Source organism: Musca vetustissima, unplaced genomic scaffold, assembly GCF_032173495.1.
Source record: "Musca vetustissima isolate MV318-11 ecotype Yass unplaced genomic scaffold, APGP_CSIRO_Mvet_v1 utg7804, whole genome shotgun sequence".
NCBI lineage: Eukaryota > Metazoa > Arthropoda > Insecta > Diptera > Muscidae > Musca > Musca vetustissima.
This window is the reverse complement of record NW_026887929.1, coordinates 607,426-635,084: the sequence shown is the minus strand read 5'-3', so window position 1 is coordinate 635,084 and position 27,659 is coordinate 607,426. Positions and strand designations below refer to the sequence as shown.

General features: G+C 27.9%; 1 protein-coding gene across 1 annotated transcript in view; it reads left to right on the top strand.

Annotated features, from left to right (window-relative positions):
- Positions 1 to 8,065, top strand: part of LOC133335715 (P protein-like) — a 31,346-nt gene extending 23,281 nt beyond the window's left edge. The window contains exon 2 of the mRNA XM_061544016.1: positions 8,011 to 8,065. Within this exon, the coding sequence (XP_061400000.1) occupies positions 8,011 to 8,065 (55 nt within the window). The remainder of the gene's footprint in view (positions 1 to 8,010) is intronic.
- The last annotated feature ends 19,594 nt before the right edge of the window (positions 8,066 to 27,659 follow it).

The following is a 27,659-nucleotide window of genomic DNA, read 5'->3' as shown; positions in this document are numbered from 1 at the left end:
TGGTTTTCTATCCATAGAATACCCCAACAAGGCGTGGATTTATTAAAGAAAAAAATCTCCCAGGGCCCAACAAGGCGTGGATTTATTAAAGAAAAAATCTCCCAGGGCCCAACAAGGCGTGGATTTATTAAAGAAAAAATCCAAGGCACAACAAGGCCTGGATTTATGAAGGAAAATTTTCCCAAGGCCTGGATTTATTAAAAAAAATCCAAAGGCCTGGATTTATTACAAAAATTCCCAAGGTTTGGATTTATTAAAAAAATTCCAAAGGCCTGGATTTATTAAAAAAATCCCGAGGCCTGGATTTATTAAAGACAAAATTCTCAAGGCCCTGTAAGGCCTGGATTTATTAAAAACAAATTTCAGAAGATTTAAAAAAAAAATATTTTTCCAAGTCTTAGAAAGGTATGGGTTTCTTAAAGATTATTTTCCAAGGTTCCACAAAGTGAACCCTTAATATTTAACTTCTTAACTTTGACATTGAAATCTCCTATCTCAGGAAGGTCTCATCGGTCTCCCATCTCTAGAAGAACTTTTTTCGCTTACTATATCTAAAAGGTCATTTTAGTTTTTTATCTTCAGAAGAGTTCTTTCGCTTTCTATCTCTAGAAGACCCCCTTCGTCAATATGTCCCATTTTGACCACCAATACACAGAATATTTCCTTGGTCTTCTAATTTATTTCTTTAAGATCAGATTCAACCATTCAAAACCCTCGTCGATAATAACAAAAAATTATTTTCAAGCTTACAAAGAAAATCTCTCCTTTTTTGAAATAATCAAACAAAAAAGCAACAACAAAATATCAAGAATAAAAAATTTAAAATTGATGAATATTAATTTAAAAAAATTATAATTTATATTTATACATATATAATTATTATGTATATATAATTTGAAAAACATTGATAAAATTTATTTTTGTTTGCATATATATGTATATATTGAAATATAATAATAATTGAGTTTTGGAATTTCTTTTTTCAATGTAATTTTTAAATATCAGAGATATAATAAATATATATTTTTTGTTTGTTAATAATACTCTTCTTGTTTAATTGTTTTAATAATAATTTAATTCAACAGTAACCATATTTAGATAATTAATATTTCAATTTATTTAAATTTATGTTTTTAATTTATAATTTGTTTTTGTTATATAATAAGTTCAATTTTTATTTGTAATAATTTGATTTTCTTTTGCCTTGTTTGGTTGGGGGTTTCCTTTTTTTCTTTTGTTAGGTTAGGAGAGGTGTTAGTTTTTTTTTTGTCAATATATTTTTTGTTGCTTAAAAAATATATATTTTTGCTGGAGTATACAGTTCGAAAAATTTGTCCATATATATATATTTTTTTTGTTTTTAGTTTGTTAAAATTTGCATTACACTGAAATAAAATTGTGCTTTCTGTTTTGGGATTGTTTTGTTTATTAATCTAATTTGGTGCTTAATTTTAATAATAATTTGTTTTTGTTGTTGTTGGTAGTTTTTTTTTCAAAAAGGCGGTGCATAAAAATCACAACATTTAGTCTCTAAATAAGTGCAAAATTTATATTTAAATATCTAATTGGTTTGTTAATACTTTGTTGTCTTCTTTTGTGTAATCTGGAGCGAGGTTTTTTGTTTTAACACTAATTGAAAAAAAAAATAAAAATAAAAATACTAAAAATAATATGGTTATATTTTCGTATGAAAGAAATGTTCACGGTGTTTATATGAAGTACTGAATTTCGTATTCAAATGACCAATATTTCTATAATAATTTCGATACTATTATAGAAGATCAAAGAAGAGACGGAAACTATTATAGAGTTTCACAAAAAAATCAGAATAAAAACTATAGAAATCGATTTTTAAAATTCAATAGCTTTTTTAAGTCAGTAGATGTTTATAATTTATTAAAAAAGTATTTATTTTAATAATTTCTCAAGGTTTATTTAAATTATTATTCCTATTTATGATACTAATTTACCTTCTATTAGATTAAAAAAAAAAAAACAAATAACCATAGATAATGTTTCGTCATGTGTTGCGTATACGTTCTGACATAAATCATACGACACACGGGACTAGGAATTCTATTTATATGTGTGGAAATACTTTCACTATTAAAGTAGTTAAATATACTGGAAAAATTATTCAGACTCAAAAAGAACTTCTTGAAATTAGAAAGCTTTGTCTTTAATTTCTATGAACTAATTACTACGTATACGTATCGACATAAATCATAATCAACAAATAAAATTTCTATAAATTAATCTTGCTACTCAAATGCGTATACGTACTGCATTAATAATACACTTCATTTCAATTTACATTTCATTTCAATTTAAAGACAATTGAAAATTCAGGATACTAGAAATGCATATTCAAATGTGCGACCCTCCAGAATGACATTTAAAGTTGTATCTCGGAGTATTTAAAATGAAAGTTTCTTGTGTAATAAGTACATGAAATTTCGTATACAACATTTTCACATTAAATTTATTTTAATATTTGCCATGATAGTAACGAATTGTTGTTGAGATCATCAATGCGTATACGTACTGACATAAATAATACGTTTTTTTCTGCAATAGTAGGAAAATACTTTATAACCCTTAAGGAAAAGTAGGCAATAACCTGATCTACCCTAAACTCAGATTTCTTTCAATGTAACGTAGAAAATATGCACCCACCTTGTGATGAAATAATATATGGCTCAATCTGAATCTTACCCGACTATGAATAGGTTATACTACATATTCCTTAATGTGCGTCCAATATCACCCAGTAATGATTGCGTATACTTACTGTCGATACTCATACTCAATCGATAAAAATATTGGAAGAATTTCTTAATTTTTGGAATTTGACTTACATGCGTATTTCGTAGCTTTTTTCCAGCATTCCCTGATATCTAAACATTAGTGTTGATTTTTTAGAAAACCAAATTATGCAGAAAGATCACGAAACAGTCACCAAAATCCATTAGTCTTATGAAAACATCTACTCTTAATTACATTTTTTGAACGATATGATTTCGAAATCCAAATGTAAAACTTTCGTTGATTCGTTAAAACTAAAAATAATCCAACAATGCGTATACGTGTTGTCATAACTCATACGCATTTAAATAATAACCTCCAATTTGGTCATTTGAATACGAAATTGTAATGCATATAAATACAACAAATTGATATGAAATAAAAACTAATTGTAATATCAGAACGACTATTGATTATTATTGAAGGATGTCTATCAGACTTCGAAAAAATTCCAAATTCAGACACAGGACATTTCATAAAGGAAAAATGAAAAAAATCTTTATTTAATTGTTGAACAACTTATCCTGGACAACTGCTATCTTCGAAAAACATAAATTTAAAAATCTTTTGAACCTGAGAATCAAGGTTTATTAATAATGTTAACCGGCAGGTCTTCTCTTGCTGTCAACTTTTTAATCGCGAAATACCCACCAGAACAGGATAAAAACTCAAAATATGTTTCAATAAAACGTAATGGTAGTAATTTGCACGTATATTTTGGTTCAAATACAAATATTTTCTGTTTATTTATTCTTCAAACTATAAATTTGACAGTCAATGAAGACTTCGAATTCGCCTCCTTGTTAACCTTATGAATATACCTTGCTGAGAATATAGAATATAGTTTTTCTTGATTTATATTTTTACCCTTGCGGATTGCTTCGAAAAATATTTTTTTTATAGCAAAGTTATTTCTGTAATGGAGAAATATTATTCTCTCAGCCATTTTTATATTTTTAAATAAAAAAATAATACTGGGGGTTAACAATTTTTTAATATAAAATATAATATATAAATTGTTGATGTCCTATGAATCTTTTAAGAAGAATGAAATTCTGCCTGAAAACTTTAGTTGTAAATACCCATAGAAAAATAATAGATCCGTATGGAAAATATTGTGTCTTCAAACCTCAATAATATATGACGGAATTTTTCAAGTATACAAATGTATATGGGGCGTATGAGTTATGACAGCATGTATACGTTACCCAAACGTATGAGTGCTGTCAGAAGTCCTTTGCCTGCATAGAGTATCAGAAAATTAATTAGTTTTTACGTATCATAATTTGTGTCAAAAATGTCGAGTAATATTTAAAAAAATAAATCTCCATAAGCACGCATTGATATTTTGCTATAAAACCTCAACCCTATAGAATTGTTGTATTTGCATTACTGATGAATTTTTTTTCTAAATTGTTCCAATATGAAATCTTCTGTGCCCGAATTTGTTAGCTTTAAAAGTAATAAAAACATTTCCTGTTTATTATTTTGAAAAAATAAAATCAATAGTATGTCTGGGAATCGGCTAGGTTCATATATTCCTTCTTATATAGCTGTAGGTTGTCTGCTTTCTCATAGAGGACGGATTATGTTTTTGGAAAAAATAGAAAATGAGTTTGGAAGGCTTTTGTGTGGAAACATGAAATTGCAAGACACTATTTGTATTCGAAGTCTCAATTTTTTCTTTTATTTATTAAGATTTAAATGAACTTACTTCATGTCCTGCTAACATTTAAGGTACATGTGACATTTGTAATAATTTGCTTTGTCGAGTGAAAATAATTTAAAAATCTGGCAAAATCTGGGGGAAAAATTCAAAACCTTCAGTAAAAATAAATAAATAAAATTATTTTTTATTTTTTTTGTTTGCTTTGGATTTTATTTTGGAGAATGTAACAATTAGTTTTTTTATTTTTATATATTTTTTTTTTCAATTCAAGTATACAGTTTGCTGTTTAACATTTTGTTTGGAGTTTAGTTTTTTCTTTGTATTTATATCTAATATTAAAATTTTACATTAAATTGGTGCAATATTTCTAATAAAAAATAATTGTAAACATAAAAAACTGTGCATTTCATTTGGAGTGCATTATAAATTTCATAATTTTTTATTGTGGTGTATAATTTCTATATTTGTATTTTTTTTTCACAAAAAATCAGTGCTTCACAAAAAAAGTGTTCCAAAACTGAACAACAATTAGTAAATTTTTTTTTGTTTTTTTTTTTTTGCTTAAAAATTATTAAGTGCATTTATGGTGTCATATCACAATAATACAGTGCGCAGTGCTAAAGTGCAAATAATTTAAGTGTGTTATTTATTTTTTATTAATTTCTTGGGAAGGAGTTTTGGGATTGTACATTATTATTTTTTTATATTTATTTGTATCCTCATTTTTTGGGGGATAGGAGTGTATGTGAAAGGCTTCAACATTCAATTGAGAGTACAGCCAATTTGGGATTTATTTATTGGATTCCTGATTTTTTTTCAGATTTTTTCTGTGTGTGTGTTTAGTAGTTTTTTGTTGTTATTTTTTGTTTAGCTGCAAAGTTAGTTAAAAACAAATTTTGAATTTTGTTTTGGTATTTTTTCTTGTTTCTCCAATTGGCTTTTCACAAAAATTGACATTTCAATTGCTTTTAAGTGTTGTTGTTGTTGTGTTTTGTTTTATTTGTGAGTTGTTCAAGTGTATGTGTGAAAATGTGTAACTATGCCAATATTTATATTAGTATTTTTTTTCGATTTTTTTTGTTAGCTTCTTGCAACTTGAAGTGTGAAAATAAATATTTATGAATTATATTGATTATGAAGTTTCACTTCAAACACAAATATTGTTAACAACAAAAAAATAGTATTTTAATAAAACAAATTCACACATAGTTTTATTATATTTATAGAAAAGAAATTTAACATGCATAACATTGAGTGTGAGAGTATATATAATACTTCTATATGTATGTTTGTGTAACCATGTACAATAAAAACAGAAAAAAAATTTGAAAAAAAATCACTGGCCTCGTTTTTCCTTTTGTGACCCATATTTACCCTGGCTCTGTTTGTTTTTTTTTCTCTGCAATTGCATTGCATTTTTTTTTTTTTTGGTGCGGGGGCGTTGCGGCAAAGGCTTCCTTCTGTTCTTTTTTTCTCTTATTTTTATTATTGTTGGCATTTTGCATTGTTGTTGGCGTCAATCTGACTGGTGCCTCCATTTGGCTTTATGGAGGCAAATTGTGTGCGCGAGTGTGTGTGTGTGTAACCAAACTGCTAACATAAAATAACATTTTGTTAAATAATTTAATTTAAATAAATATAAAATGGAATTAATTGGTATTGAAATTCTATACGGTTTTGGATTTATTTATGCGGAATACCTGGTTGCGTATACGTAGTGTACGAATAATTATACGCCTCAGTGAATTATTTATTTTGATGGAATTAAAATGTGTGTATTTTTATTTTAATGAAATTTATTTAAAGCCCAAAAACAAATAGCGACATCAATCATACGCTCTATGACTAAAACAAAAAAAAATATTTTAAATATTATACAAAGAATTTAAAGCCGTAAAATATGCTACGTTTCACATTGGGAATTTGTTGGAAATTAATTTTTCCAAATTCTGATCAAAATTTGTAACATATTTTTAAATTAAATGTGACAAATAAAATTTCGATAATATATAATCCAATGCAATAGCTTAAATGGCTCTTAAAAATTAAAGTCCAGCATTGCGTATACGTTCCGGCATAAATCATTCGCTCAAAAATATTCGTATTCATATTTATATCGAATTTTATAAGAGCTCCTTTTACATATTTTTTAATTTACAGATATAATTTATTCGATCTTGTCTTTTCTAAATTTCATTCACATATATAGCAATATTTGGAAAACAAGGACAAATTTATGAAAGTCATTTAAGTTGTACATTTTTTTCTTCTTGAGAATAAAAACAGACCCATGAAATTAAGAGGTTTCGTATTTGCTGACTCGCACTTTTCATTTGAAGTGGGTGTTATTTGCATTTTAAGAAATTAAATTAAAATACCAGGGGATATCTTAATGCATTTAAAAATTTTGCATTATATTCAAGATCAGGTAGCGTATACGTGTTGTAGATACTCATACTCCCCTAGAAGAAACGATATTTTACTTCATATAGAAGTTTATATTTTAAATCACAATGTTTATTACATTTTAGGTATCTTTTTTAGATTCTGCTGGACTCACTTGTGTATGGTTAGAAGTTATGGTCAAAACAGTATGACTTTGTGGCCAAATCGAATATTGTCAGATTTTTTTTTTTTTTTTTAATTTAAGTGATCTTCCCCTTTATCTGCTTTAAACAATTGAAATCTTTGAAGAGTACTAAAACACGAAAAAACTTTCCCATAGTATTATTTTTTATGACTTTAAAGATATATTTCCCGGCTATCTTACGCGTTTTATTCGATGGACGCACTTGCATCTGTTATATAAATTATCGTATTTTTCCCAATTTTTTTTTTTTTTTGTGTCAAATGAATTTTCAATTTAGTAGTTCGCTTTAAATTAAAAATGCGTGTGGTGTATACGTTATATTATCACTTATACGTTCTACACGATTTGAAAACTGAATGTATTATGTCTGTGAAATTTTGTAAGAAATGAATCCTTGAAATATATAATCAGAATTATCCTCTTAAGAGCCTCCTTGGCATTAAAAAGGCATACAACTCTAAAATTCTGCTTGAGCCCTGCTGGGATTTTAACCCCGGATCATATGGCATCTCTCGATTGATGCTCGGTGCCTTATCGTTCAAAGCCACCTTCTTATCTTCCTAAGGTGGCACAAAATGCAGTTGTATACCATGAAAGAAAAATATTGTAGGTTATCTGGAAAAAGTCAGACACCACGTGTACGCATTGGCAATATTCATATGTCCTTCGTGTAATGTGAAAGGAATCCTTTACTAATTTTTATTTGTTTTTCTTGTTTAGAGATTTTTTCTATGATGTCTAAATTTCAGATTAAGGTGGCGTATACGTATTGTCAGTATTGAAAATAATTTCTTAAACTGCATAATGTTTTTCATTTTTTTGTGTGAAAAAGGAAGATGCAATGAAAGTGATATGAATATTCTCCCACCAATATGCCATGAACATTTAATATATAAACTGGTATAGTTTGATTGTGGAAAAATTAGTGAAAAATAAATTAATACAGGGAATGGTTGCGTATGCATATGATCAATGATTATACGCCCTCGAATGTAGTGTGAAAAGTTGCGTATGCGTATTGCCAATGATTATACGTACTCGATTTTTTTGAAAAAGAATTCTCTATACCTATCTATACTTTTCAGTGATTTTTTTTTTGATTTGGGGTTTCATTTGAATTGACTACAATTAAAATATTTTATTTCTAAATTTCTCGACAAATTTGTGTTCTTAGGCATGTGAGTTAAAATTTAGGTGTCGTATACGTAATGTCTCAATGATTATTCGCCCTGAATATGTTTTTATATTAGTTTTTATATGATAACTAAATGTTATCCAATTAATATGCGATCTCTTTCAATAATGGTATTACATAGACTGAAGTAATTTGGACAATTTCTGGAAATAATAACGTGTGCTCAAGTGACTCAAGATGTTCGGATACGGAAGGATGATCTAATACTTACCATTTGAAATATATACATGTTCCTTGTGACAAAGAGGGGTAGCTATTTTTAATCATAGATACGAATAACTCTTCTCTATTCTTTTCTTTTTTAGTTCGAAAATTTTCAAGTTCTCAATGTGTGAAATATTTAAAAACGGGTGTACAAAAGGTTGCGGAATTTTGAAAACTAACCTAATAACCTAAATATGACCTTCGAACTTTATGATGAATTTGTGGTGGTAATTTTGAAATTTGTGACTACATTCAATGTCAACTGAACAAGTGGAAAAATTTCCTCCTCCTTTTAAATTTACTGGTCGCCTGGTCATGTGTATAATTTTCCCAAATGTCTCATTGTCTATATAAAACGATTTACAAAGATTATGTTGAGTTAGAAAACTCTTATTGAGGGCTCTATAAGCTTTAAAGGATTTGTAAGCTATATTTTCCGTAATTTTTGTGTAAATTTACTGACCATCTGAAAAGGTCGCAATTTTTTCGAAAAGCCCATTATCTATTTAATTTAGATAATTAATTTCATAAAAAGGAACATTTACCGAGTTTTCTATATTAGCGTTCAATTTTTTTTTAAATTTAAATATATATATATATATATTTAGAAATATATAGAAATATATATATATTTAGAACTGCTTCATCTTGGTAAAGAATGCTAGAAAATTTCTAAATGCCGTCGAAGCTGACTTTTTTGAAAATATTTGAAGATTTTTTTTGTCCTTAATTGAAATTACTGACTGTTTGTTTTTCTTCTAGCGTACATCAAGCTCACAATATTGAGTTTCCATACAAATTATTATTTTTTCACAAGTCATTGTGTACAAAAAAATATGACAAAAATTATTTTAATTATTTTTAAAAAGTTTGTTAAAAAATGTTCATGAAATGTAGAAATTATCTGGAACTTTTTGTTCAAAACTAATTATAATATTTTTTAAAATAAAAAATACAAGACAAAATAAAATTAAATAACATTGAATTATGCCAGTGGCTCTGGATGTTGATTTAACAAATATTTTATAATTATATGATGAATTATTTTTTGTCACTAAATATAAAAAAATAAAATGGTATAAACAATTCCACTTTATTTTTTAAAATTTAATTTTTTAATAAAAATCAAAAAATAAAATTAAATGAAAATAAATTTAAAAATTGTATAAAATAATGTAATAAATGAAAAATTGTTCTTCATTAAATACAACATCACCTGACATAATTAAAGATTATTTTTTTTCATAATAAAGTAATTTTCAAAAGTTTGAGATATTTCTACATTCCTGCCTCCTAATTTATTTTGAAAATTTTATAAGAACTTTTTATTTTTTAACTTTTTGGTCAATTATTATTTAAAAAGTTTGTTGGTATTATATATGTTTGGCTTTAGTGTTCTGAAATGTTTGAAATAAATGTATTTTAAATGTTTTGATTTTTTATATATATTTTTTTGGTTTAGTTTTAATTTTTTTTTATATTTAGATTTTTTGTTTCTGCTTGCCTATAAACACAAACACTAATTAAATGTGTCTAACATGAAAACTAACACTGAGATATACATAATTTGAATTTAATTAATAAAACTTATTTGTGGTTTCTTTTGTTATTATTTTTATTTTTTCTAAATTTGTGGTATTTTTTTTTTGTTATAAATAAATTTAAATCCATTTATATATTTTCTATTTTGTTTTTTTTTCTATACCAAAAAAATTGTTATATGCTCCCCCAGCTATAAAAAGGGAGCCAAAAATCCAAGTTATTCAGTTGAGCCAGACCCTTACTATTTGTATTTTTTAATTCTGAAGGGCTACTCTTATGGTCATTCATGGTGCAAAAGTTTCCAAGTGTATAATTCCCTAATGTTTCTATATATTTTTTGTGTGGCTACAAACTACCAAAAAATTGTCTTTGTTTTTCCAATTTGTTTTTTGTATCTTCTTAAATATTTCCAAATCTTATGGTTCTATATAATCATAAGTAGTACTTTGTCTTTAGTTTGTGGCGCTGTCTTCACCCAATAACAAATTTTAGTGCTTTCCATTTGTGACACTAATTGTATTTTCCAAAATTTTTGTATTTTTTTTTATTAGTTTACATTACATAAAAACATTTAAGTGTTTCATTTTGTTTTAATTTTTACGAAAATATGGTTTTGGTTTTTTTTTTTTATTTAATTATTACTTACTAAAACTTATAGCCTTTGCAGCTTACAAAAAAATATGCGAGTTATTTTGGTTTTCCCTCAACTTCCTTTATTCAAAAAATAAATATTTTCGAGCATGATTTTCGCAATAAAAATTAAACAGTCAGTATTTTCAATGTTGAGAATGTGAGAAAAATTTAAATATTAGTATTCAAAAATTAGTGCCAAGTTTTAGGCATAATCATATGTTGTACGTTGTTCTTTTCAAAGAAGAACATCTACTGATGATTTTTAATGGATTATTTTTAGTTAATGGGCTTCACAAATAAAGTTTTTCAGACCTCAGTACAGTACAGACCTAATCTGTACTTGAAGTTAATGCAGTTATGCCTCAAAATTAGAAATGTGTTTACATTTCACAAACGACTGTTAAACATTTATAATTTTGTATGTACCACATGGGAGTTATTAAATAAATGAGCTTAACTGGTGGCGTATAATCACAAATTATACGACTGTTTAAATGCAAATTTGGAATTTCAGGCATACTTTTTATTTAAAAAAAAAATAAGACTACAGACCCTTTTGCATTTTCTTTACCTATGGTTAGAGATTTCACCTACATTTGGGAGTTATTATTTCTCCTTATTTCGGCAATTTATTTTTTCTTGTTTTCTGTATGTATACCGTTGCTCATTTGAATTTTTTGTTTTGACAATTATCTCGGATCTACTACTTCAAATTCGTGTACTTTACTGTAAAATGAGTACTCGGACATCGATTTTGACAAGACGCTCTTCTACGATTTTTACTATTAAAAAAGTACTCGAACAAAACTTATATTAACGAAGTTACCTGGTGACGTATAAGTTATGTCAATAGTTATACGCCCAGATTTCTTATTAAAATCAAATTTGAAAGTTCAGTCATATTTTTTTGAATAAAAAATTTAACAGAGTAGACATTTTTGCATTTACTTTTCTTTATCTATTTTAAGAGTTATTCCTCACCAGGTACCACTTAGGTACCACATTTGAGAGGTATTATATAGATTATCGGCTAAATAGTCTAGAAGTCTTATAAATAAAAATAATGTTAATCACTTTAATAAAATCGGATCAGATGTACTGAAAATGATTTGGGTAAAACTCTCTTTATAATGGCGTAGTATAATTTTGGTGCAATGGTTTTGTTGTTGTTGTTGTAGCAGCCCTATTGCTTTTACACAACGGGTTGAGTGACAGACGTTGGCCGAGTAAGACTCGGGTCGTTTCGGATCGTAGACCCTTCTGTCGTGGAAACGATGGTTTTTGTTGATCTTGTTTTATGCAAACACACGTCAAGGTGAAAAAATTCATTAAAAATTTTGAGAAGAATTAGATTAATTTGTCAGTATGATTTTAGGCAGGATATTTTTATTAATTGGACTGGTTTCTTGCCAATAAATAATCTCCTATTTATTCGATCATACTTTCTACAGAATTTTAGCCTACTTTTAGGGGAATTATTTGACTTGAGTAGTTATGGTTCATTCTTCTCTTAGCTTTGATCTTTGGGGCTACTTGGATATGATTCAATGAGAGAAAGTATATATTTCAGACAAAAATTATTGCATACCGTCGGGCATTTAGTATTTGCAAACCAAGCTATAAAAATCAAGGAGAAGAAGAAGACTTGGTATACATTTTTTAATAACTAGGCTTTAAGCCCTTTGTATTTTCAAAAAATAACCTCATTAAACCCTATTACCTTTATAAGCTTTGATTTTTGGGACTATTTGGATCTTCTCGAAGGAGAAAAAGTTTATATATGGCAGGCACAAAAATTATTGCATACCATCGGGCATTTTCCAAAGAATTTAAAGCTAAACTAAAAAATCAAGAAGAACTATATTTTTTAGTAATTAGACTTGAAGCCCCTCTCGTTTTCAAAAAAAATCCTTCCATTCATTAAACCCTACTCAATATAAACAACAAAATTGTACATCCTCAAATATATTGCATACGTTTGGGCATATTCAATATTCATCATCAAATATATTGCATACCTTTCGGCCATTTGCTAGAATATAGAAATAATATCAGCTGATAATAGCATACTGTTGGCAATTTTTTTTACAATTTTGTAGCATAGTTTTAGGATCTGATGTAATTTTGATTCGCTTATTGCTCTTTTGAATGACTACCATGTTTGGGAGAAAATTGTTTTAAAAAGCCATAAAAACTAATGGGGGCTTATGTGTCCAAAATCAAAATATTTTCAGAAAAAAATTATATAAGGATATTGCCTACTTCCAGGCTATTTTTTTCATCATAATTTGAAAATTTCAATATCATGTAAATAATAATAGAGAATTATCGTGTTTTTATTCAAGAACTCTCTTGTGACCGCAGGATTCTTCATTTTTTTCAATTTCTAATATTAGAAGTAGTACAAGTCATCCTGCCTAATTTAAGGCAATATTTTTTCTAAAAATTACTTTATGTTCTATCCTTTGTAGTCACTGATTTTTTTCAAATTGCCGAACTTTTTTGAAAAGAATTGAATTTTCATTTTAAATCTTTAGATTTAAGATCTTCCGTAAAATGAAAATATTTTTTTAACCAAATAAATAATATTGCCTACTTCTGGGCTATATATCTATTACTTAAAAATCCGTAATAAATTGGAAAGTCAATATTAAACGACATGTACATTAGAATTTTTTGTAAGGTTAATCTACTTTATTGGGATTTATTTGACAAATATGTAATGAAATTGACAATTAAAACCCACTGAGTTAACTTAATCCGGTTCAATGTAAACGTACTATTATCGTAATTCTAAAAATTGAATTGAGCAAATTTATATTGGACATTTTCTCAATACACAACACTTGACTTGATTTTTTGTGAAAGCGCCATCTATTGCTAACTGTTGACATTGCAACATTTTTTTTAATTTCAAAAAATTAAAAAAATATATATCGGAAAAATATGGATCTAAAATTTGATATCAAATCTAAAAAAAATGGTAATCTTCGATACCATATTCTAAATTGAAAGGGCGACGTAAACGTGCTGGCACCATTCATACGCCCAATGTCAATTTGTCAATTTTAAGAAAGCTCATTCAGGAAAAACATGGATCTAATTTGATATGAAATCTTAAAAAAATAACTAGTAAACTTCGATACAATATTCTTAATTTCGACGTATACAAAGTTTGATATCAAATCTTTAAAAAAGGGGTAAACTTCAATACAATATTCTCAATTTAAAAAACGACGTCTACGTGCTGGCAACACTCATACGCCCAATGGACAAGTTAAACTGCTGCTGCAACACTTTACTATTTTGTGTAAAGTTTCTGAGGTTCTTCTCCTGGCTTTCCTTTTTATTGCAAAACTTAGATCATCAAGCTCGACTCGAAAGAGTATAAATAACCACTTAAAATTACTTTCAAATGATCACTGCCCTTACAAGGCAAAATTCAAATAACAAAAATTAATTTCAGCCGAGCACGGCTAGGGCTTGAACCCAGGTCCTCAGAGCAACACAAATGTTGCCAAGACCGCTTAACGTTCTGAGCCATCAACACTTCCAAAACGGTTACGCAAAAAACCATGTGTATACCAGGAAGCAAACTGTTCCTAGAATGAAGACAAATGTCGAACTTTGACAAATTTGAATTTAATTCGCATATGCAAGTTTCGCATCAGGGCGGAATAAATACAAGTTATCAACGTACGACATTTGTAAAGCCACATATCCCAATATGCCTGATGAGCCGCTTAACCAACGACGAAACGCGTCGCATAATGGTGGGTAACAATCTTCTCCTGGCTTTCATTTTCATTGCAAAACATAGATCATCAAGCTCGACTCGAAAGAGTATAAATAACCACTTAAAATTACTTTCAAATGATCACTGCCCTTACAAGGCAAAATTCAAATAACAAAAAGTTTCTGAGGATTATTTTTTATATTTCCAAAAAACTGGAATCTTTTGCATACTTTTCGGCAAAATTATGAATAGGGCTATAGCCTTAAAACTTTTGAGAACAAATTAAAAACAATGTTTTTAATTTTTTTCATATATGAAAGATATTCCATTATTACTTTTAGAATTTTTTAAACTATTACAATTTTTAATTAAAAAAAATAAAACAATAGACTATATTTTCCGATACCATATGCTCAATTTAAAATGTGACGTATACGTGCTGACAACATTCATACGCCCAATGGGTAAATTGTTAAATGTTTAAAATCTGCTGCTGCAACAATTTACTATTTTGTATAATTTCTCAGGATATTTTTCATATTTTCCCAAAAAAAAAACTGAATTAAAGAAAATAAATTTGAAACAAGTTATCAATTTTTCTTCATATATGGTATATCACTATTAGATTTTCTTAATTTATTAAAATTTCTTATAAAAAAATAAATGAATAAAAAGCATTGTCTACTTTCAGGCATTAGTTTTGTTTATAATTTTAAAGAAAAATATAATTTCCCCTTCAAATTTCCAATGCCTTATCGATGGTTGCTCATAATAAATCTCAGCCAACATTTTCCAGTTTTTTGCCCTGCATATTCGACCACCCCCTTCTCCCACGAAATACTTCCTTTTTGTGACCGCAAGGAATATTGCATGTCACACACAAATCGGAAAACGAGAACCGAGAATTTATGGCTTGTGTGGGAACCAAAATACATGTACATATGTAACAATGTATGTGTGTGTGTGGGTCTTGTAAAAATGTTGTATGGCTAACATAACGAGTTTTCTTTTTTTTGCTTACAAAGTTTTACAATAACAACAACAAGGATTTCAAAATTGATTTTTTTGTTTTTGTAATAAAGTTTTGGTTTTTTGGCACATGGAACGAACAAAACAACATAAAAAATGAAAATCAGAAAATAAAAACAATTTCAACATTTTTACGAGCATAAGCAGCATAATATGCGACAGCGTTCTATAACATATTGATTTTGTTGTTGTTATTATTTATGAGATTGTTTTTACAAAAAAATAGAGTTGTAGAGTTGTAAGGAGAGATTTTCTAGGTAAGAAAAATAAAGAAAAACTAAAATTTTTGGTAATGAAGAAAACTGAGAGAGAGAGAGAGAGAGGAAATATATTCTTTGTGTTTTGTGTTGTGGGCAGAGAACTGCAGCTATTGTTGTTGTTTTTTTAACATAAGCTCTAACCATGAGTTATAACTCCGTCTGTTGTTTGGAAAATAAAAACAAGTGTTTGGTTTGTGTTTTAATTATTTTTTTTTGTTTTGTTTATGTATAAATTGAGTATTTTTTGTTTGTTTGTTGTTTTGTTTTTTTTATTATTAATATTAAATTTATAATCAACTATTAAAAACTAAGTTGTAATAATATGTATTATTAATTGTTTTTTTTTGGTTTTCTGTTATGTATAAAACTTAAATATTACACAAAAAGAAACTAAACAAATTACACAATACAATCAATCAATTATAATTGTTAGAAAATAATTGAGGGGCGGTTGTTGTTGTTGTCATGTCTTGTTTTACTTAATGGAGTGTTGTTGTTATATCGTATATATATATAGTAAATGTATATAAAATATTTACATAAAAAAATTATTTAGGTTTTTTTCTCATTAGCCAATAACTGATTTTAAAACAAAAAATATTAAAAATAATTTTTTTATTTTGATTTTGTTTTTTAAATAGAAAACACAGAGCGAGAGAGATCAAGAGGGAGATAGAGAGAGACACAGACAGATGTTTGTGTGGTTGTGTATGTGTGATGTAGACATTTAAACTTATATAAAACATACAATGTATTTTTAATTTTTTATGAATCGTTTTTTTTTATTTGAATATCGGGTTTTCCATTTTGTTTTCATTCATTTCGTTCGTTTTGCTTAGTGTCGAAGTGTAACTATGTTAATGTATGCATGTAAATATGTGTGTTTTTTTGTAATGTTTTTTTTTTATTTAGTTCAGAACTTAATTATTAAGTATTTTTTTAGTCTCATAAATTGTTTTATATTAATAATAAATTTACAATATACAAATAAATACAATATTATATTTTTTTAGTTTTTTTTTATTTAGAAGAGAAAATCGAAACAAAAATTTAAATGCCAAAACAAGGAAACAAAAAGTGTTTTTTTTGGTTTTAAATTTTGAATTTATTTTTGTTTAGATTATGGCTGTATATGACGTCTTATGTGTGTGTGTGTTTTAATATTTATATATAAGTATGTATGTAATTGTGTATATCATTTTTAAATTTTTATATATTTTTTAATTGTTTTGTTTTAGCCTTTCTGGGTTTAAGGATAAATTTTTGGGTTTCCGGGATGTGGGATTTTAGGTCAGAGGGTTCATAGTATAGTTTATTATTATCGTGTGTTTTTGCTATATAGTAACATGTAACAATTCAATTTTTTATTCTTCTTCTTTTTCCTCCTTTATATTTATTGGTATAACATTAACATTTATTTTTTTTATTATTTTCTTAATTTTTTATTTTTATAGTCTGTAGGCATTTAAAAGGTTTATACACAGAATTTAAATAAATGAAAAAAATTATTAAATAATACAAAATATTACACATTAAGTTTACATAAATAAAAAATACAGTAAAATATAAATATAGAATAGTATAGTATTTACAATATTTATATACAAAATATATTTTTAGATTGTGTTTCTTTTTAGTTTTATGCAGGAAAAAGAAGAAATATTGGGTAATGAGATGAGGATGATAGATGTAGAGTATAAAATGTATTTTTTTTAATGTTTTACTGCCACGAACTAATCCAAAAAATATTAAAATTAAATAAAATATTATTTTTTTTATTATATATTTAATTTCAATGAAATATTGTTTTATTTAAATTCAGAACACAGTGAAATTTTTTAAAAATAATGTAAAAATTTAACAAAGATATTTATTAAAATTAATTAAATTAAAAATAAAAACTGAAAATATATATTTTTTTACCAAAATGAACTGTTACACAATATTTGTGAATTATGCTGTTAAGAAAGTCAAGTATAACAGTTTGGAAAATTAAATCCAAGAAAGGCACAATGTCAACGTTCGGAATTCCTGCATAACTTTAGCTGGCACAAGGTCGGCAGTTAAAGTCTGAAAGGATCTCTCGAGGATTCATACAAGGTGTAAGTTTGCCGAGTGACCTTTTTAATACTCTGTCGGAAAAGGCCAGACGGGATGCAAATGTGAACTGTGGAACTTGAGAACTACAGGCAAGAAAAGCACAATGTCAACGTTCGGAATTCCAGCATAACTTTAGATTCGGCTATGTAGCATAACTTTAGCTGGCACAAGGTCCGCAGTTAAAGTCGGAAAGGACCTCTCGGAGCCCCTCAATACCGAACGAGGATTCATACAAGGCGAAAGTGACCTTTTTAACATTCTGTTGGAAAAGGTCATACCGGATACAAATGTGAACTGTGGAACTTGAGAACTACAGTTTCGAACGATTTTATATACCTCAGTACCGCTATCAACAAAATTAAAAACATCAGATGATATCCGGCATGAGTAAGCAATTCAAACTACCCGTGCTGTTGTATGGGTACTTGCGAAAACAAATGAGGCAGCTCTTAGAGTGGAGTGGAGAAAAAAATCTCAAAAAAAAAAAAAAAAAAACTATGGACCTATCTTGGTCGACGGTGAATAATGGGTTGTATCATATATTCTCGGAAATCGACATAGTCAGACGTATCGAGCTGCAGCGACTACGGTGGCTGAGTAAGCAATTCACAAAAACAAGGCCACCTCTCGCCAGACCAAACTCACACTTATTCTACCCGTGCTGGTACTTGCGAAAGCAAATGAGGCAGTTCTTGGAGTGGAGTTGAGAAAAAAATCTCCGAAAGATCTATGGACCAATCTGCGTCGACGGTGAATAATGGGGTCGAATGAACATGAGTTGTACCATATATTCTCGGACATCGACATAGTCAGACGTATCGAGCTGCAACGACTACGGTGGTTAGGCCAAAAGGCATATCACAGCGAGCCAACAGATGGTTCACGCAGAGCTGCACACAATACCGACACCCGTCTGGAAATCGTTTTTAAGCTTGGCTTAGGGAACAAATGTTCTATTACGCAGGCTACGAATTTGATGGAAAGATCAAGAGAAAGGCAACATTTCGGAACATGGTCTTTCAAATTGGGAAGAGCTGCACACAATACCGAAACGCGTGTGGAAATCTTTTTTAAGCTCGGCTTAGGGAACAAATGTTCTGTCACAAGCTAGTTAAGTAAGTAAGCCATGTGCCATAATTTTGCCATAATTTAATTTAGACATATCCTGGGAAATTTAATTAAATAATTTTTTGATATTTTTGAAATTTATTTTAAATATCTTCAACCTTATTTATGTGGGGGTATAGCACAGGCTGCCAAATCGACTATACTGCTTTATTTACAATTCAACAAAAACATTAGTCCATATTTAAAATATTTTTGAACTTTCTTTACATAAAACTAATTTTCTCTAATATAACATAAGTTTTTATATGTATAGCCAATATGTAATAAAAATTTAGAATTCCCTCCAACCATTGCTGTAAAATTTACAAAAATCGGTTACGCATTTACAGAGTTATTCGAATTTGAATCCGACCATGCTACGAAACATACTTCCTATTCGATGCTGGCCGAAAATGAAAATTCACACAAAATCGATCTTGTAAAAATGGAATTTTTTTTCTTCATAATAGATCTACTGTATGTATGTGTACGTAAACATAGCTTACATTACATATGTTCATAAATCACACACAATTCCAGCTACATATAAAGCAACAAGAAATGGAAGCCGAATTGTTTTGGCCTAAAAGTATGCTAAAATTTTCTTACAAACCAGCAGATATAACGAAAAATTTCCTTCCTCATTTCAAAAATACCAAATTTGTGGGGTTTTTCATTTTTAACTATTAGGCTCCCAGCATCGAACAGGAAGTAAATTTCGCAGCAGGGTCGAATTCAAATGCAAATAACTCAGCAACGACTAAACCGATTTTTATTAAATTTTTCAGCAATGGTTAGGGGGAATTCTATAGATTCATTACATATTGACAATATATATATATATTATTATTGTATATAGAAGAAAATTAGCATTACTTATTCAAATATATTTTAAATATCCCTTAATTTTGGTTTATGTATATTTTTGAAATATAAAAAAAAAAAAAAATAATTATACAAAAAATTAATAATATTGAATTTAATAGCCCTTTAAAGTGTATTTATTTGGATTAGCATCGTGGTAGTGATGATAGATGTCAATGACTTTTTCTGAGTGTTTTTTTTTCGTAGTTTTTTTATTTTGATTTGATTCAAAGGACAACACTATGACAACGATCTTCGTTGGTATTGGAGAAAATATGTAACCAAAAAATATACGAAAGGAAATTATGTCAGGAAAAACTCAAATTTTGATAAAAATATACAGATGCTGTTCTCTAATCTAATTAGTCCGTGTGCCTTAATGCCTCGGGTTTTTTGTTTCTCATTACATATTTAACTGTTTATAAAAATATGTTGGCCAAAAATATAGAGTTTGGAAATTTCTATTTCCATTTATAGCTCTGTTCAATATATATATGAGTGTGTGTATTTTTTTTTCTTTTTAGTTTAAAGGGGAATGTATGATTTGCATAGTTTTTTTTACAATTTTCAAGATGCTTCGTGCTTCATGATTTTTTTTCTTTTGAACTTGTCCTTTATCATTAATTTGTTTAATGTTATTATTTATTTATTAATTTTTTTTATTAGAGGTGGGTTATTTCTCTTTTTCATACATCTTCATCGTCATCATCATATAAATATTCTAGTTTTATATTTTAGACTTATACATACTTATATAATTGTTTATTACGGATTCTCTTCTACCAGTTTTTTGTTGTTGTTGTAATGAAATATTTATACGTGTTTGTTTTTTTTTTTTTTGTTCCAACGAAGATCGTTGCATAGTGTTAATATTTACAGTCAATAGGAGATTGTATGAGGGAGAGGGAGAGAGGGAGAGAGGAAGCGTAGATACAGGAGAGGAATAGGTTGTTATGAATTTCTTTTTTAATATTTTTTTTGATATTAATTGTTAAAGGAAAACGGAGTGAAATTTAAAAGAAAAATAGTTTTAGCCACAACCGTTCTGTTTTGTATTTTTTCTTGGGAGAATTTTTTTTTTGGTTTTCATTTTTTTTTTCAAATTTTATGCAAAAGAAGAAATGATTGTTTTGTTATCATTTCATGATTGTTAAGCCTGTTAAACGGTTGTTTTTTGGTTCAGGTTTTTTTTTTAGGAGAAGAGAGATAGTTTGTGGTTAATATTTAATTAATTTATTTTTTTAACGAAATAATATTTCGATTGTATGTTAAAAAATCAAAAAGAGAATGCAAAAAATTTTGCAAAAAGAGAGAAATGCAAAGTACTTTTAATATATATATTGGTTCGGGTTTGGAGGAAAAGCAAAAAGAGAGTGCAAAGTAACTTCGAAGAGAGTTTAGGAGAAGAGAGATAGTTTGTGGTTAATATTTAATTAATTTATTTTAAAAAATCAAAAAGAGAATGCAAACCAAATTTTGAAGAGACTTAAACAAGAGAGAAATTAAACATAAGAGGCATACTTTTAATATTTATTTAACTTTTAAAGGAAAAATAATTGGATTTTATTTAAAAAAAGAGAGAGTGCTAACTAAATTTGAAAATACTTCAGGAAGAGAGTTTTAACATAAGAGGATAGGTATTAATATTAAATAAATTTAATTTTATTAAAAGGAATAATACTTTGATTTTTTTTTAGTAATTTTATAATAATAATAAATATACATATACATACACAAAAAAAAACAGTTGTTATTTGATTTTTATAATTTTTAAAAATATATATATATTTATTTTTCATATATTTTTTGTTTATATATATATTTTTTTGCTTTAGTTTTAATACTTGTGTTTTTCTTTTTCTTCTTCGTCTCCATCTCAATATGTTAGTTTATGCGTTTAAGTTGTTGTTGGTTTTTCATTTTTTTTATTATTGAATATTTTGACAGTTCTTCACTTTTGTGTATTGTTCATTTTTTTCAATATTCATTAAAGAGTTTTATTTTCATTTTTTTATTTATTAATTGAATATATTTTTTTATATTATTATTTAATTTCATTGTTGTTTTTTGTTGTTTTTTTATTTTTAAAATTTAAATAAATTTACTTATCTACAAATAGCTGCCGTATCCATGAGAATTGTTTCACAAAAACTCAAAGAAATTAAATTTGGTTTTATGAAAATAAAAAAGAAAAATAGAAAATATATAAAGAAAAAATGGCAAACATAATAACAAATAAGCAAAGAATATATGAAAAAATATATACGTAAAAAGAAGCTAAAAAGTAGAAAATTCAGACAAAGTGAACATGTATGGAAGCTAACAGGTCAAGCAGCAAAAGAGCGGGACAAATACTATCTATCAAAATTCTTCAAAGAAATTTTCCAAGGTTGAGAAATGATTGCTGACCTTTGGACTTTCTCATTTTCATTTCATTTTTTAATTTTTTTCCAATTATTTCAATCAAATCATTTAGATATTTGCTGAGCATCTAGGATCGCTGTTTGGCCAGTTATTTTCGCAATTTTTTTCCCTTGCCATCCTTTAAAAGTTTAAATAAAAAATGTAACAGAAGAGATTTTTTTTGAATAAAAATTACAAAGCTTCTTTAGCTCAAGATTTACAGAATTTTTTAATTTTAATTTGAAAAATTTTTTTGTTTTTTTTTTTCTAATTAAATCTTTTTAAAAAATATCATATTAAAAAAAAATAAAGAAACAAGTTTCTATTTTTTATTCTGGACTCTTTCATTGGCTTCATACAAACAGCAAGAAAAATAGGGAAATCTGTATGAGTGTTTTCCTGAAATATAAATATTTCTGTGGTTTTAAGGGAACACAAAATCGCCGATTTTTGACCAAAAACCAAGTTAAAAACTAGTTCATATAGTAGCTATACACTCACAGAGAAACGTGTAAAAATTTGGAATCGATTGGGTTATTAGTTTTTGAGTTATCGTGCCCGCCATTCGCAAAAGAGAAAAACGCGTTTAAAGTTTGAGAAGCCCTTTAGCCGTCACTTGATGCTGACACAATAAATCGGCTATATCATCAAGAGTTCTTGAGATTGTCACTTCAAAATTTGAAGTGAAAATTCTAGGGACATTCTAGAATTCGTGTAGATTCGAATTATATTAAAAAAATTGACCCCAATAATGGGGGGGTCCCCTTAAATAAAATAAGTCCTGCAAGTCTTTTACGGATAAAAGTCCTTCCAAAGGGCTCTTAGATAGTGATTATCTTCGGTAGAAATAAAATGTAAATATTTTTTTATTAATTATTTCTTTCAAAACAGCTTTAAAAGTCCTTTTTTTAAAGGAGCTCCATGGGAGCGTATGCATTGTGACAATACGTATACGCTCCCAAAGTAAGTAATAACTTTTTCATTGCAGCAAGGAAATACGACTTTAATATATTTCAGAAACTGTAACTATTCTTAAGACCTGAGAACAAATTTTCTAGGAAATAAAACTTTTTCTTTGCAACATTCTGTTTAATAAATTGGAAAATGTTCCAAATGGGCCGCATACATTACAATAATATGTATACTTCAGAAATTATTAAATCAAACAAAATAAAAATGGCTTCTTAGAATTTTTATTTCTATTGGAAAAATAGTCCTTAGGAACTGAAGTCAAAGTTTTTTCTTTAGAATAAAGTTCTCAAAAAAATGAGAATTTAGACTTCAACAAGGATTTTTCTAGGTTTTCTAAGTACTTGATCGCCACATAACAGCATGCAATTTCTTTATGTGCTCTATAGTTCTCAATCTCGAAGAAAACACCCATAGGCTTATATATAGATAAAAACTCTTCTGCACAGGTTCCATGTACAAACCAGTGAGCGGAGCAGTATAGTCGGACGGGGCCGACCATATGATACCCTACACAACTTCCACAAAACTATAACTTTCTGTGGTTCTATATTCTGAGCTTGGGCAATATTTCGCGAGGTCAAGTTACTAAATAATATATGAATACGTAAGCACCTGTAAATATTTATGTGTAAGTCCTGCATCCGAGTACATACGACAATATAATTGGTATCAATTTAAAGGTCAACGACTCCTCTTGAACATACTATCAACTTCTCGGGTCTAGCACCTTCAGGTGCTAATATATACCCCATAGAATACAAATTTTGTAATTTTTCACACAAAAGTCAGGGTCCATAACTGTGGACTGTATCGTGTTTACAAATTATAATGGACAGACGGACGGACGGACACACATGTCTAGATCGACTCAGCTAGTCGAGCTATGACGATCGGTATACTTAAAGGTGGGTCTAGGGCCAATATTTCGCGGCGTTACAAACTCTTGGGGCTGCACAAAGCTATAATACCCTGACAACATAGCTGTGTAGGGTATAAATATGCTTCAAAGATATTGAAATAATACACAATAAGTTACAGCACTTTATTTGGATGTCCTGTAGCCTGAGTTAAAGCCTCAGATATTGTAGTTAAGAAACTTTGCGAATATACTTGGTTCTGGTAAAATAATAAACTTACATGATAATTTGGGTGGGGTATAGCACAGGCTGCCCAAATCGACTATATGCTGATGCCTTTAAAGGTCGTTTACATTAAACCGGATTTGGTTAACCCAGTGGGTTTAAATTTTCAATTCCTTTGAATATATGCCAAATAAATCTTCATAAAGTAGGTTAACCCGGTAAAAAGTTCTAATGTAAATGCCGTATTAACCACGATATTTTATCGATATCTTTCAACATTCATATAATGCCAATTTTCTCTTATATAACATAGGTTTACATAGGTATTCTCAGTAAATAAAAGTTCAGAATTTTCCCTAACCATTGCTGTAAAATTTATAAAAATCGGTTAAGTATTTCCGGAGTTATTTGCATTTGAATTCTACCATGCTCCGAAATGTACTTGCTGTTCGATGCTGGGCGCCTATTACACAAAAATGAAAAACCCCACAAAAATCGATCTTGTAAAAATGGGAAATTTTTCTTCACAACAGCTACTGTATGTATGTGTGTTAGTAAATATATTTTACATTACATATATGCATAACATCACACACAATTCCACTTACATATCAAGGTAACAAGATATTGCATCTCCTTTGGCCTAAAAGTATGCTATACTTTTCTTTAACAACCAGCAGACATTATGAAAATTTGCCTTTTTTAAAAACCCGATTTTTGCGGTGTTTTTCATTTTTAGGTAATAGGCGCCCAGAATCGAGTAGGAAGTGTATTTCGAAGCATGGTAAAATTCAAATGCAAATAACTCAGCGACTAATTAACCGATTTTCATAAATTTTACAGCAATGATTAGAGGGAATTCTAAAGTTTTATTCCATATTGAAAATATTTATGTTATATAAGAAAAATATTGCGTTATGTGATTTTCTTCACAATTGTCTTCAACGGGCTGTACGTTTTTAACCAACTGCTCGTTTAACACAAATTAGGTGTCATAGTAAAGGGAAAATAGTTTTCTTTATTATAGAAATGGAAAATTTAATTTTTTAAACTTCTTTTATACGAAAAATTCGAAATTTCTATTTCGAAGGAATTTTTTACACCCAACATTTCATATTTATGAAAATGCGTATGCACCTTCAAATAGCCAGACTTCTTGGCTTTCATATGACACCAATTTTATGACAATTGCACCAGTAGTTCAAAAGTTATGCAAGAAATGCCTGAACATTAAATTTTTCGTTTACGCCATTTCGATCTACTGCATCAATAGATGGCGCCCCAGTCGCAAAAATGACAGGTCGTAAGGGAAAATCAAGGTCTTCGTAAAATTGCAATAACTTTTGAATGGATTGAGATATTTGTAAGATTTAAACGGTTATAAGCAGGTTAGAACTCGCTGATTATCTGTGTATAACAAGAAATTTAAAATCCTGATCATAATTAGGTAAATTTTGCTTACAAATAATGTTATGTATTATTAGAAAGCTTTGTATGCAATTTTTTTAGACAAACAAATTTTGTAACGAAAGAGAACTCCTTAAGCTTTAAATAGTCGTTGGATTTATCAAAATATCTCAATCCATTCCAAAGTTAGCTTAATTTTACCACGACCTCGATTTCCCCTTACGACCTGTCAATTTTGCGACTGGGGCGCCATCTATTGATGCCGTAGATCGAAATGGCGAAAACGAAAAATTTAATGTTCTGATATTTGTTGCATAACTTTTGAACTACTGATAGCATTGCGATAAAATTGGTGTCATATGAAAGCTAAAAACACTGGCTATTTCGATATTTACCCATAAATTCAAAAATATGAAATATTCTATATGAAAAATTGTTTTGAAGTATATCTTTAAAAATTACAATGCTAAATGAGTTTTTAAAATCAATTTTGTAGATTCCATAATAAAGACAACATTTTAGCCTTTAAGATGACACCTTATTTGTGCTAATAGTTTAATTGGTTAAAAAGTTACGACATTTAAAAGATAATTGTAAAGAAACAAGTCGGAAAGGGGTCAGTCGTGGGCCCAATTCCAAAATGTGAATGGATTTGAAAATAATCAGACTCCTGAGCATTTATATGAAAACAAATTTATTATAATACCACTAGTAGTTCAAAATTAATGCGACAGATACCATAAAGTAAAATTTCAATCTTTCGCAATATCAATGGCGCCCAACTGTCAATAGATGGCGCCCATTTGTCGATACTATACAAGAGACAAAAATTAGCCCTTAAATGTGACACATTATTTGTGTTAATAGGTCAATTTTTTTTTAAGTTGTAACCAGTGGAGGATACTTCTAAAAAAAAAAACGAGAAAAAAAGTGTCAGGCGTGCACCCAATCCAGGAAATAAAGGGAAGGGAACCCTTTATTTCCTGCTCTCTTCATTATGCTTTGCCGGCCAATAAGAGAGCCCAAAATCCGTATTAAATAAATAATTAAAAAAAATAAAACAAATAAAAAACGAAAAGAAATTTAATATTTTTTAAAACAAATTATACATTTATTTATGCACAAAAAATAAAAAAATAATAATTAAAAATAAAACTTATGACTAATGATCTATTAACAAAATAAATATCTGCCATGTAAAAAAGAAGTGTATATGTACAAAAACAGAAATATTATAATTATGAGTGTTTTTTTACAAATTATATATGGTAAATAAATATGTACATTAAAAAAATCGAAAAAAATCATGATGAAAAAATTAAAAAAAAAATAATAACGAAAAAGTTCGTCATTTCATATTTATGTTATATATTTAGTCTTTTTTTATTTTATTGAAATATATATAGTGTTTTTTGAAAAAATATATATGTTAACAGGGTGTCACAAAAGTAATGGGAAGAAAATTAATTTTTTAAAGGGAAATGCATTTTTTACAAAAATTTTCAAATATCGAGAATTTTTGAAATTTTTTGATAAAAAATATAAAAAGGGACTTTTTTAAATTCAAAGAGTTCTTCAAAAGTCTTGTTAATTCTTATGGGAATTATATTTAAATTCCGAAATTATTTAAAGAGTTTACATAAAAAAATCAGGAATTTCTGCTAATAAACAGTTTAAAAAATTAATTTTTAAGGGAAACGGATTTTTTTTTTACAAAAATTTTGCTTCTTTAAATACATTTTAAAATATTGAGAATTTTTGAAATTTATTTGATTCTTTATAAAAAGAATATAAAAAAGGTTTTTTTTTTAATAATTCAAAGTGTTCTTCAAAAGACTTATTAATTCTTACTGGAGTTATATTTCAATTCTGAAATGATTTCAAGAATTTAGAACCTGAATTTGTGTAATTTTTATTACGAACCATATGTATACATTGGGTAGTTTTTTCAATTTTTTACAAATTTTTAGTTGAGTGTCCAAATATAGGCATGGTTGTTAAAAGCAAATATTTTTTAAAAGCTTACGAAAGCCAGAATTTTTTACAAATATTTTTTCGGGG